Genomic DNA, 13,838 nt, shown 5'->3' on the forward strand with positions numbered 1-13,838 from the left:
CTATTGACAGATTGAGCTGGAAGGGGACCGGAAGAGATGGTGTTTCAGAATGAACATGAGGTGACAAGACACTGAGACACAGGCCGGCCAGACCCTTGCTGGGGGGTATGGTGCACAGGGAGGGATCCTCCCGTCTGAACCATCAGGGTCTGGGCAGAACTGTCTCACAGATCTGCAGTCTGTTAACCCAAGGAAAGGGCAATGGGTTTGATAGGTCCTGTCATCACACAAAGCCATGAAACAAGGAAATGATACAGAGTTTAGGAAAAATAAACAATTCCAAAGTCAAACTACCAGAGAATAACCCAGTTTTGCCACCTGCATGTTCCCCCAGCCCTAGCTGCTCCCTGTAAGCAAGAGCGACCCATCTGCCCCGGCTGGGCTCTACCCTAGACACCCCTAACCCAGGCAGTGATAACATTCCATGGCAGGAACAAGCCACCCACGGGGAATCCAGGTCCTCCATGATACAGGGCTGACACATGGAGGTAGGTGACGCACACCAGCACTCAGTCACGAACTGCATTGTGTCGCAGGCTGAGTCAGGGGCCTTACAGCAAGAAAGCAAGTTCTGCCTCATCAACTCAAAGGGGAAACGGATAGCTTTCTGACCAGTGATAAGGACCCAGGCGACCCTGTCCGGCCCCTCCAGGAGCTGGCACGGAGCCGAGGTAGTTCATCAATGTAATCCTCGTGGCGCCCGAGGAGAATGTGGTTATCCCCCAGGTCACAGCCCATGGGAGCTCCTCCTGAGTGGTCAGAGCTTGCAGATCCTGAAGGGCCCTAGGGGGGAAAAAGCGTGCTGGTCTCAACTGCCAAAGGAGGAAGGAGACACTGACCTCTCTCAGGCGGGACCAGCTGCACCCTGGAGCCCATCCCACTGCCAGGGGACTCCGACTGTTTGCATGAGAGTTCCCGGATGTGCATGTGGCTCAGTTGGGAGGGGGCTGGCCTATCATGTGCAGCACCCCGGGTTCAAACCCCAGTACCACAGAAAACCAGTGTGGAGGTGCATGCCTGTAAACCCAGCATTCGTGAGATGGATACAGGAGGATCGGTCATCCTCAGAGACATAGGGAGTTTGAGGACACCCTGGGTTATAGGGGACTCTATCTCAAAGTGTTCCCTGTGACACATAAAAGAGACAGTATTGGTCTATGGTTATTGAAAAATGCACAGAAAGAAATGTGCCTCTGTTGCGCCCCCCCCCCCAAAAAAAAAACAAAAAACAAAAAAAAAAAAAAAAAAAAAAACAAAAACAAAAAAACCCACAGTCCTGGAACCATATCTAGAAGGCCTGTGTGCTTTTTAAAGCAACCAATGTGAGTGGAAGTGCCTCCTGCCTCCAGTGTGACACCCAGTGTGTTCTCTCCTATTCAAGGTTAGCCCCAGAAAGTGGTTGGAGTGAGGGTGGCTAACACTAGGACCCCACTGCACTTGCTCAAGCTCAGCCATGTTGGGAGAATGGAACTACTGCCCCATTTTACAGAGGGGAAACTAAGGCCCATGGCCACTGGGTTGGGGAAGGCAAAGAATCCTACCTTGACATTGGTACCAGAAATGGGATGCACCCCCCTTTCTGCTCCCTCCTGCCACCCCAGGACATCTGCTGTTTGGTAAACACCATGCACAGAGGCAGGGCCCTGATTTGGAAACTACTCAGACTGCATCATGGGGCCTTGTGTGGCCCGGCCAACAGCGGACAATTAATTACTGGGATCATGCAGAGGCCAGGCGAGGGCCCAGCGCCCGGTGTTTACACCGCACTCGTCTGTTTGGGGCCAGCAAATCCGTGTCAGATGTTAATGGAACTGCATCATTTTTCTGCCGAGGTGGCATCCCTGGGGGTGTTTGGAGGAGGAGGAGGAGGAGGAGGAGGAGGAGGAGGAGGAGGAGGAGGAGGAGGCCAGCTGGACTTGGACTGAACAGTAGGCGGCTCAAGAGCAAGAACACCATCTGTCAGGCTGCAGACAGCCTGGTCGGCTCTCCTGAGGCTGCCTTCCCTCTTCTACAGTGGGCAGCATTGCACAGCACCTCCTACCTCTCCATAGAACCTGTGGCCACGCTAGTCTTGGCTTAAAAAAGGTAACAAAGTTGCAAAAGGTAACAAAGTCTAGATTATAAAACGGCCACGGGGACCCTTTGTGTTTAATGAAGCCTTAGTCAGGAGGCTCCAGCCACAGGGCTCCAAGGTTGCCTGGAACAGCAAGCAGATCTCTTGGGCAGGCCTGAATGCAGGGGAGAGAACACTGCTTTCTTCCTCCTCCAAGTGGAGATGCCCTGTCATCAAGAAAGTGATGCAAGGGAAGGCCAGAGCAGAAAAATAATGGCCCTGCCTAAGGTTATACAAGAAACCAGGTTCACTGGCAGGTGTGTAGGAGAAAAGATGACTTCCTACAGGGGCCTGGCCCGGAGGAGTTAGCCTAAAGTACCTCTAGGGTAAGTCAGGGCCGGTCTCTCCATTCTGCAGATGACAGAGCTGAGCCTACACAGCTAGGAGAGAAGATGAGGGCAGCCCCCAATCTCTTCCCATCATCCCTGCCTCCTAGGTTCTCAACAAACTTGATCCTGCCCCAAGGCCTTTGCACAGTCTGTCCCCTCTGCCCAGGAGTCTCCCTTCAGGGTCTTAGTGCTCTGTGTACTCAAGTTAGCTGCTCTGAAAGCCTTCTTGCCCAGACAGGCTAACATGTACCCAGCTGAAGTAAAATAAATCACAAGGAAATGTAGAGGCCCTGCCTGGAACACAGCTGGTAAATGTGACCACACTGGCTACAGGGCCACTTAGGAAAGCTGTGGACTTCAGTCCTGATGCCCTATGACTTCAAGCTCCTGCAGCACCTTCCCAGAGAGCTATAGCAGCACTCAACAGTGGACCTCTCAACTCTTCTACTGCAACAGCGTCCGGTTTCCTGACTCAATGTAGAGGAGAGCCCAGCCTTTAGTGACCAGGCAGCCCAGTCCTGCCCTGCCTGAGTTGTCACCATCTGCAAGGTGGAACCCTTGTTTAGGGCAGAGCAGTCTAGGGTAGATGCAGACCCAGGTTAGTCTGGGGACAGAAAGGGACCCAGAGGGGAGGGAGTGGTGACGGCTGAGACCCTTACAGGGGCCCAGGCCTCAGGAAAAACGTGAGAGCTGCCATCCTGGCTGCCATCTGCAGGAGAGTATCTCTCAAAAGATCAGGTTCCAAGTCATGGCAGGGATTAGGTTTCACTAGTAGCTGGGACTGTGCCTCGGTTTCCCCATCAGCGTTACACTCTTGTAAGACCTTTTCTAGAAGGTGATGCATCATGTGTGTAAGTAACGTCATATGTGTAAGAGAGGATATTGTCACATATGCTTAAAGGCAGTTACTGACTGAATCAATGTGATTTTTCTCGTCTCCTCCCCAGCACGTGCTATATTATAATTTTGTCTCCTTCCTGCCCTACGGGAGAGGTAACCTCTGGTCACTGGCCTGTTCCTACCTCCTGGTGTCCATTCTGAGCACTGCCCCCCCATGGACTCCCAATTAGATCCTTTTCTGCCAACTGTAGGTTCTCACTGGCTTTGGGACCAGGGGGACACACAAAGAGACCGAGTCACCATCCTACTGAGTTCCCTGTCATGCATAGAGAAGATGGGAACGTGCCAGGAACAGGGTGGAAGAGCCCCCTTCCCTTTGGTTCACCAACGATCCCTCTGCTGACTTGGGCCGACTCTGAAACCCGCCATGCCGGCTCCCAGGGGCCTGCTCAAAGGTAACAGTGGCCCTTCTTTTTGTTTTGACCTACAAGTCTGTCTGAGCAGCCTTAGGGAGGTCTGGCTGACTGGGAAAGCATCAACTCCGACTGGGCTGCACCGGGTGGGGCTCTTCCTGAAGGCTCACAAAAGCTAGTGCGGGTGCAGAAAGAAGCAACTATGGCCAGTCAGTGCTGCTCTGAGCTCTTTGTCCACATACATGCAGGCTGCCTGGCACACAGCAAAACCTCTCCACGTGGCACAAGTTAACCGGAAGGTACCACGGATCAGAGCTAGCCCTTGAGAAATATTGAGTGTCCTTGGGAAGCTCTCCCCAGGCCCAGGATCCTCAGCTCCTTGACAGCTCTCACAACCACCTTGAAAAAGGGATGGAATGACCATCTCTGCGGTAGGAAACCTGGGCTCCAAACCTGCCAACCAGCTGGTAGTGAGAGACCCCAGATGTCAGACCTGGGATGCCATGGCATGGAGGTAACCAGGGCTAGGTGTTGATGCTTATGCTTCAGGGCTGGGGTGGGGACAGCCAGAGCGATCTCGTGTGTGTGTGTGTGTGTGGGGGGGGGACGGACATCAGATCATCTTGTGGCTCATTAGGGTTGAGGGCATGAAGGGGGTATACACACCCAGGTGCCTGAAGCCTGCGGCTCAGCATGGGCCCAAGGCGCCACCTAGTGGCAACACTGGGACCCGCCCTCATGGAAGAGGTGTAGCTGGTCCCCCTACCCTCACAAGGGACTCAGCCACACAGCATGTGTTGGAGTGTCTCTTCTGAGTATCCAGCAGGCCCCAGAAAACATAAGGCTTAACGGGGCTCAACCCAAGGCCATGTGATGTTACATGTCAATAGGCACATGGAATCACACCAACCAGTTCATATCCATCCCTAGGGGTTTGCTTCAAGGCTTGCTTAGGGGGTTGGCAGAGAGGGCTCGTTGCTGGCTCCTTGTATCTGCATGACCTCAGCCACACACATCTCCAGCTCTTTATCTAGAAACAGGAAGGTCACGCCCACCTCCAGGGCGAGTGACACCAGGGTGCTTATGGGGCTGGGAGAGCAGAGGGACCTGCTCAGCAGGTTGTGGCCAGTGGGCAGGGACACTTCTTGTAGTTGTCCATAGGGTGTCATCAGCTTCTTCCCCAGACAGGGCTGATACATCTTCAGCCTTGCCTACGGCATTGTCCCACCATCTCCATAGTGGACGCCTGTCACTCTAGTGAGTTGTCTCAGGCAGGGCGGCTTCTGTCGGCTTGCTACAGACATCAATGGGGGCTAAGAAATGCCCCCTACCCAAGGATGCACCTGGCCAGAGCCTGCTGGAGTCAGCTGGCCCCACTGTCACGTGCCCCACGGGTGACAGGAGGATGGAAGGGGCGGCAAGCACGACAGACACATGGCTCTGTACAAAACCTGAAATATTTTTACTTTTTTAAAACTTTGGTCTAAGTTGCCTTAGACCTCATGGACTCGATACAAGAGTAATATGAACTGGGAAATAGAACACTTTAATAGCCACGATAAACTTTGTTAGAAATGTACATGTCGCCAAAATAATAATAAAATTAAAAAGAGAAAGAGAGAGAGAGAGAGAGAGAGAACAGCTTGATGCCCGGGTTAAGATTATAGAAATGTTCACAAGGACAGGGTCAAGGAAAACTTTTAAAAACACCAGTTCTGAGTAAGCCTGGGGCCTGCACGATGCCCCTCTCCCAGCCCCGGGCCCTGGGGATGGCGTCCCTCCAAACAGGTCAAGTGGGAGTGGATAAGGCCTCCGCCAAGCTGCATCTCCTCGTGGACAACACATCCGGGTAACGGGTGTAGAAACAAACCTCATAAGAAATGTACAAATATAAAAAGCTACAAACATTAATAAATTACAGCATCACGAAACACAAATACTTCACAAGGTGCTAGCAAAGTAACTGCATCCCTGACCCTCGCCATACAAGGAAGAGGACCGAAGAGCTGGTGTGAGACTGGAGACGCGGCTTTCGGGGCGAGTGGGAGGGGCCTCTGTACTGTCCGCTCTGAGAGGCGGAGTGTAAGGCCGCGCAGGCGCCGTTGTTTTTCAGGCAATACCTTAGTTCCTAAGAGGAAAATAAGAAGGAGTAACAAAAGGAAAGGAAAGAAAAGGGGGTGGGGGGCCAGAACCCGACCATCCATCAGAGAAGGGGGTGGGGGAGCAAAAACTCGTATAAAGGTTAATGAAGGACTCTATAGAAAGAAATTCCTAGAGATACTTTTGCTCTTGTAAAAAAGAAGTCATTTAAAAAGCTATTTACACGCTACATTCTATGAAAAATATGCTTCCGGAAATACATCTAAAATGAAAATACAGGATTGCCTGAGAAACAAACCCAGCCCCTCCGTGTCGATGGGTGGACACCACCACCTGAGATGGCCCACACTCATGACGCCACCCAGGGGCTCAGACAAGCGCTGCCGTGCTGGCTCCAGCCCTGTGGCCCTGCTCACCTGTCTGCCCACTCAGGGCAGGGTGCCTTGGCCTAGAAGTGCTGTTTCAGAGTGGGGCCCCTCCACGTGGCTTAGCCTGGGTCCCCCGGACCCGAAGACGTGGCTGAGCTGTCACCCTTCCCCTGTGACCCCCACAGTGGCTCCTCCAACCCACTAACACACCAACCTAACTGTGGGTCCTGACAAGCCCAAATGTCCCTAGGCATTTGGGATGTGTGTGACACCCATTACCTAGCCTGCTACCTGCCAGCCAGGGAGCTGGGGTAACCTCTTCCTCACTGGTCAAGTGATGTAAGCCTCGCTCAGGAAGAGGTGGGTGGGGACATTCAATACCCCACAGCTCCTTTCTGTGTCCTTTGCCTTGTTTTACGCCTTTGGAGGCTGCCAGCCTGGGGCCAGCTCGGACTCGGGCTGGTGAGCGTGGCTCACTGCACCTTCCTTGAAGGCCTCATGCTCCTAAGCAGAGCCGCTCCAGTGGGGAGCCTGGAGGCTGTTCTGAAACCAGAATGATCCTTAAGTCGGCGGGGCCACTTTCAGGTCACTCTGAGCAACTCGAGAAAGGATGTCCGTGTTCACAACAAGGGACGGCCATGCTCCGCTCGCTCGCTCGCTCCACCTGCTCAAGGGACAGATGCTCGCATTGGGGAGAGGTGGCTGGGAGGAGGCGAGGCCCTCCCTGGGCCAGGCAGCACAGCCACCGTCCTGGGAGGGGTGGATGTAGCGGGGCTCCGGGGGTCCTGAGCAGAGCAGAAGGATCCTGGCTTCCCAAGCCTTAGAGGAGCAGTTTCCCGTTCCGATGGATCTTCAAGATCTTTCCAAGCCTTTGCTTGGCGGTGGCCATGCCCTTTTTTGTACGTTTTCCTACAGAGGTGGGGAGAAATTCTTTTTTAAAAAGACCAAGAGTGACAGCGACAGGAGGAGAGGATCCCACATGACTCCTAAGCCCCGCCCACCTCTGTAAAATCAGCCAGCTAGGCTGAGCCCGGGTTTAGAAATCCCCCATGGACCCAACGTGCTCAGAGGTGTAGGGACCATGGTGGACTTGGTTCAGGATGGCATGGCTAAGAAGTGAAGCCCCACCCCAGCAACAAGGCCATCTCAAGTACCACCTGTGGGTAGCCACGCCGCTGAAACTTGACCAGGCTGGAGTATAGGTCGGCGGGATAAGGGAGGCCACAGGGGTTCCCCAGGGCCTGACTGTGTGACATTCTAACCCACAGAAGGGCTTAATCCACCAGCCTGGCTCAGATCACACCCTGCTTCACTTGTGGCAAATGCCTGAGCCAGAGCCCTGAGCTGAGAATCGGTCCTGTAATCAGTGAGCCCTATTCAGCCTATGTCTTTCACATGACTAAGCAGACCAGCAGCAAGCACTCATAGGAAGGGCAGGGGCCATGCAGATGCACGGACATAACTGTCTCAGACGTCCAGCCCCTGATGACCTGAGACCAGAATCCTCTTTGCAGTGTGCTCTCTAAGGGCAGGGGCAAACGGGGCAAAAGCGGTACCTTTGGCAGCAGTGTTGTTGGGGGATGATGCAGAAGGCCGCCTCTGTGTGAGAAAGACTCCAGGGGCCATGGGCTGGGAGGCACGGCCAGCCTGGGACCCCGAGAATGTGCCGGCTGCTGTATATTCGTGGTCAGCCAGGCTACTGCTGTGTGATTCAGGTGGGGGCTCAGGTGAGCTGCCCTCCTGTGAGGCCTGGCTGCTGGCTGTGCTGGTGGAGGCCGGGGTGGTGGATGCTGGGGTGGTGGAGGCCGGGGTGGTGGATGCTGGGGTGGTGGAGGCCGAGGTGGTACCCGTGGAGGCGGAGGCAGAGGTGGAGATGGAGGGGGAGGCAGTGTTAGGAGCCGGCTTCCTTTTGGTGTTCTTCTTCTTCCTGTTTTTCTGCTCCTCCTAAGAACAAAGTATGGAGGGGTGCGGCCCATCAGCTGCCCCAGGTACATCAGAGTCTGGCACAGACAGCTCTGTCCCAACCCAGATGCAGGCTTTAAGGGGGCTCAGACCTCTACCAGGTAGGAAGCAGGGAGGGGAGGGGAGGGGAGGGGAGGGGAGGAGAGGGGAGGGGAGGGGAGGGGAGGGGAGGGGAGGGGAGGGGAGGGGAGGAGCTGATGAGGTGAAGACAAGTCAGAGCTTCTTTCTGCCTATGGGAATCACTTAAAAGTGCCTGAACTTTTGGGAATGGGAGCAGTCCCCAGAGGCATTTAACGAGGGCATCCTGGGTACCATGTGAGGGAGAGGTGCCTATCTGGGGTAAGGGTCATGGGCTCCCCTACACCTGCTTAGGAACTTGGAGCCACTCTCCTGCCTAGCAGGAGACACAGAGATGGCTGAGGTGTCTAGAGGTCAGCCTAAGCTCACATAGTGGAGACTTCCTCTTGCACGAACCCTTCCTTCTCCTCACCTGCTGGGACAGCTTGGCTGCAGCAGCTGCCAGCCCCGTCTCAATGGAGGCCACTCTGGTCCCCTCACGCACAGGCCTGTCTTGTCTTGGCACCGATGGACCGACCCTGGCTGTGGAAGAGACCAGGAAAAGGCCAATGAATCAGCTCTGTAAGTGGTGACCCAATCATCCCAGACCATCTCTGAGTCTGCGGGTACCATGAGCATCTAACTCTCTGGATGGGAAGTCACACCACATCTGCTCTCCCCAGGATGGTGCCACACTGGAGTATCTGTGCGGCGGTATGGGAGGTCCAGCAAACTGGGCGAGGGAAGCCAGGTAGGCGGGGGAACTTGAAAGGTGGACAGACCTGATCCCATTCACTACCCCTTCCTGTTTTGGGTGCCATTCCTAGATCTTCTTACAGAGGACAGCAGAGAAGAGGGGCCTCACATGACAAAGTTCTAGAGAGAGGGTCTAGGCTCAGGGATCCCAAAACGCCAAGCAGAGCCACAGCCAGGGCCCTGTGGGGAGCCGACCCATCTTCCCAGGAAATGCCTAGAGCCATACCTATGTCCTCAATGGCCACATATCAGGCCCCCAGCCCCGCTCTACCTGTGGGGCTGTACGGAGCATCGTCTGAGCCTTTCCTCTTCTTTGACCGGGACTTGAAGACGGGGTTATCTTCGTCAGACTCCAGTGAGGGGTAAACTGAGGAGATCAGCAATAGGAGATCAGCCCCTGAGTGGTCGAGTGCAGCCGGGCCTGAGGAGGGCCCTGGGTGGGGCTGCGGTGGCCCAGTGACCTTTCCCAGTGGTGGCCCCAGATCTGTCCTTAGGTTCTCAGACCTGCTGTGCAGTTGAAGCTGCCGTAGCAAGAGTGTCCACTTGAGGCAGGACAGTGGCCTCACAGGCTGCCACCCACCCCCACCCCAGGCTAGCTTCAGGAGCCTGTGAGATGCAGTCCTTCTGGAGGCTGCTGCTGCAGCAGCGAGTGAGAGACTGAGGGGACCAGTCTGATTCCACTCTATCTGAAGTCCCAAGACCCTCCCAAGCAGACTGGGAGGAGGTGTCTGCCCAGCAGCCTGCATGGCCACTACGGAGCTTCCCGGGCTCAGGACTCCCCAGCGACTCCTACACTGTGGGTCTTGCTTCCCTTGATTGGCAAGGCCAACTGAGAAACCTCCAAGACTGGTGATTCTGTGGGTAGCAGCAGGACCTGGCACCTTACACCCCCACAGAGTGGAAACAGGATTCCAGCTGTCTATTTAAGCAGAGCACACTCACCAAGGGGCGCAGATCTGTTCAACCTGGGCAGGACACAGCCCCCTCTCAGAATATCTCCTTCACAGTGGACAGCAGTAAACCTCTGGCTATCAGGAAGGCCCTGGACTAAACCGGAGTCAACCCCAAGCACTATGAGCCTAGACTGGCACCTTTGACACAAGTTGGAATGTCTCCTGACATGGGGTGTGAGAAATCAGGTACCTGCGTCAGGCAGGCCCTGCTGGAAGGAGGCATGGTGCCTGTACCCGTTACAGAAGGCCAGAGCCTTGTTGGTTTCTGATCTCACATATGACCGCAGGATCATCCGTGGGGCTTGGTTTTTCCATCTTACAGATAGGATGGGAGCAGTGACACCCCCCCCCCCGCCCCCAAGGCTCTGTCACTGATAAACGTTCAGCTGCATGGACATCTGTCAGGTCAGCCCTTGGAGAGCTAAATCCACCTGTGACCCAGCAGGATCCAGCGGAAGCACAGCCCAGGAACGAGAGCAGGTCCCTAGAGGATCTGTGCATGCGTGTTTACAGCAGCCAACACAAGAGCCCAGGAGCCCAGGAATGACATATGCATGGACTTCCTATACAGAGGAAAGAATATTACTAAGCCTGAGAAAGGAAGGAAATCCTGTCATGTGCCACAGCATGCACGGGCCCTCAAAAAGTCACATTATACGATCCATTTAGATGGTGTGTCCAAAATAGATCCACGGAGACCTGAAGTACGTGACAAGTGGCCAAAGCTAGGGAAGGACAAACTGTGGATGGGGACAAAGTTTCCTTATAAGAAAGATATTCTCAAATGGAGCATGGTGGTAGTTACCCAGGCCACAAAATGACAGGCTTCCAGAGGATACTGTTGTATTTTGTTTTGTTTAAGATAAGGTCTCACTGTATAGCCCTGGAACTCACTACGTGGACCAGGCTGGCCCAGAGCGCAGAATAGAGAATCACCTTGCCTGTGCCTCCAGAGTGCTGGAATTGAAAGTGTGAACCACCACACCCCAGCCCAAGATGGATTTTACAGTCCTGACTGTAGCTCCTGGGCCTCTTTGGCATGTTCCTAGTCAGTGCTGCCCCCTACAGGCAGCAGCCCTGCCCTGCAGCCACACTCACCATAGTCTGAGTCCTTGAAGCAGGCATCCAGGTGATCCTGCTCCTCGTAGTCCTCCAGATCCACACTGTTCTTGGCAGTCCTCTTCAGCAGGCGCTTGCCTGTGCCTTTGTTGCCACCACCAATCTTCCGGGCACCATGGGCTGCCAGTGAGCCACCCTTGGCCTGCCCCGTGCCCCATGTGGTCTGCAGGCAAGAGTCAGAGGCCTGCAGATTGGCCATGGAGAGCATTCCCTGAATGGCTTCCTGTGTGCTGGGGGAGGCAGGGGGCTGGCTGGGGACAGAGAGAAACAACAAGCATTCAGCCATGGCCCTTGGCTCACAGCCAGGACACTTGGACCACAGACTAGAGCCCACAGCCCACAGTTTGCAGTCCAAGGTGCTGTAACTGCAGCCCAAAGCCCTTGGCTGTATACTCGCTGGCCCAGGCAGCCAGCGGCTAACAGAATGATATGGGCTGGAAACTTAACAGTGGAGAAGGTCTGGCAGGCCCCTCTGTACACCCAGTCACACTCCAGGGAGGGAATGAGGCCTTGGGTGGAATAAGGACACACACCAGAAGGCAGATGGGATAAAATCTTGCACCACAATGCAACAGTTCTCACATCTTTTGAGTTGGCCTGAGGTCCAGCTGCCAGCTCTCTATGCTCTTCCATAGCCTGACCTCAGTCCTGGCAAGGAACATTCCTTCTCCGCAGTCCTACACTGAGAACGAGGAGTCCCCACATCTCTCCCATGACACACTCTTCCAAGGTGATGCACGTCCAAGTATGAATCCAGACCCTCATCTACACCTTCCATCGACACCCACACGCTCACCAAGCCCACACCTATACCTGTGCCCTGGTCTCACCTCTACCTGCACACACACACACACACACACTCACCTACATCTGTACTCACTCTCATCTGTATTTACACCCCCACATCTACATGTGCATACACCTCCATCTACACATGCACCTACACCCTCATCTACACCTACAACCCATCCACGCCTACACCCCTATCTATACCTATACCCCCATTTATACCTACACCACATCTATACCTACACCTATACCCTCACCTACACCTATACCCTTATGCCTACACCTTCATCTACAGCTGTGCCTGCACCCACAGCTCTGTGTACACCTGCACATACCCTCATGTACACTTGTACTCAGCCCTGCACCCTCACCATGTACACCTGTACACACACACACACACACACACACACACACACACACACACACACACAATCTCTATCTGTATCTACACATCTCTTGGTTAGGCACAGCCATGCCTCAGCTTAGCCAGGTTTCCCTCTCTGGGTCCCTCCATGAAGGACTGACCACAGGGCTCCATCTGTAATCCTCTGCCAAGTCCTGTCCTGGCTGCCATGCCCTTTCTGCACTTTCCTAGCAATGCCCCTGTCTACTGCCCCACGCCCTCATCTCCCCCAGGGTACACTGGTGCCCTGCCTTCCAGAAAGAGCATCCCAAACTGGGATTAGGGAGCAGTGCTCATCATCATTCCACAGGCCTGAGGCCTGGATGCTGTTAGACTGTAAAGAACCCAGGGGTTGGGTCTTGAGCAGCTTCCTGGTGGTCTCCACAGTCTCCACCAGGCTCTCAGACAGGATCCGGCTCTGACTTCTCGGGGCCCTGTGCTGGCCCAGCCCACTCACCTCCTCCAGCCTAGGCTTCCCAGCTGTCTGGGCAAGAACCACCTGGACAGCTTTAAAAACACCCACACCTAGGCCCTGTCAGGAGAGTCTGAGTTGGGGAGTGGCACAGGATCCCAATGGCTGCACAACGCCCAGGTAGAGAGCCGACCATGAAGACCTGACCCTGTGGGAGCTCCCTCTGGGGATTTTTCTGGTACTCACTCTAACTCAGATGAGCCCCGCCTAGAAAAGAAAACACTACTAGTACCAGAGACACCTGCTACATGAGCCACTTAGGTGGTCATGGTCTAGAGGCACACTGTCTCCTCCCTGTACTCCATGGTACCTCTTCTCCTGAGACCCCTTTACTTTCCAGCGTTTCCCTTGTTCTATCCTGGATACCTGCAAACTACAACCAAATACCTGGAGCACTTCTAGGAAGACCTTTGCAGGAGAAAGCGTCAGAGCCTCTGAAAAGAAGCTGTGTTAGGAGATAATCTCATGGCAAGCTCAGGACCAGAATCACGGTGATGAACAGCAGTGGCAGCACATGGCATTGCAGCCAGAGATCTCCCTCCAGCACAGTATCCTCGCCAGCACAGTACCCACTCCAGCACAGTATCCTCCACTAACATAGTATCACCTTCCAGCAGTATCCTTTCCAGCACAGTACCCCCTCCAGCACAGTACCCTTTCCCGCACAGTACCCCTCCAGCATAGTACCCCCTCCAGCATAGTACCCCCTCCAGCACAGTATCCTCCACTAACATAGTATCACCTTCCAGCAGTATCCTTTCCAGCACAGTACTCCCTTCAGCACAGTACCCCCTCCAGCACAGTACCCTTTCCCGCACAGTACCCCTCCAGCATAGTACCCCCTCCAGCACAGTACTCCCTCTAGCACAGTAGCCCCTCTAGTACAGTATCCCTCTCCAGCACAGTACCCCCTCCAGCACAGTATCCTCCCTCCCCCATGTCTCCTTCCTTGCTCAAGATGGCCCATATGTGAGACAGTGCTGCTGGGCGACCTCCTTATGTACAGGCTGAAGGAGACCCTGGTAGAAGCTCTAACAGGGACCTAGGAAAGCTACTGATCAGAAAATGAGGGTTCTAGAGAAGACGCTGGTGGGGTGGGGCAGAGTCAGAGAGATGGAACAGCCCCACTGAGATTGGATAGGCAAGCTTGGACAAAAGCCATCT

At 54.5% G+C, this 13,838-nt stretch overlaps 1 protein-coding gene across 1 annotated transcript in view; it reads right to left on the bottom strand.

Moving 5' to 3' along the window:
• Positions 1-5,134: 5,134 nt before the first annotated feature.
• Positions 5,135-13,838, bottom strand: part of Phf2 (PHD finger protein 2) — a 69,136-nt gene continuing 60,432 nt past the window's right edge. Inside the window, exons 18-22 of the mRNA NM_011078.3 lie at positions 10,990-11,261; positions 9,210-9,305; positions 8,616-8,725; positions 7,720-8,107; positions 5,135-7,072 (exon numbers count right to left, since the gene is read on the bottom strand). Coding sequence (NP_035208.2) covers positions 6,984-7,072; positions 7,720-8,107; positions 8,616-8,725; positions 9,210-9,305; positions 10,990-11,261 — 955 coding nt within the window. The 3' untranslated portion in view covers positions 5,135-6,983. The remainder of the gene's footprint in view (positions 7,073-7,719; positions 8,108-8,615; positions 8,726-9,209; positions 9,306-10,989; positions 11,262-13,838) is intronic.

The sequence above is a fragment of the Mus musculus genome, chromosome 13 (genome assembly GCF_000001635.26).
Source record: "Mus musculus strain C57BL/6J chromosome 13, GRCm38.p6 C57BL/6J".
Lineage (NCBI taxonomy): Eukaryota > Metazoa > Chordata > Mammalia > Rodentia > Muridae > Mus > Mus musculus.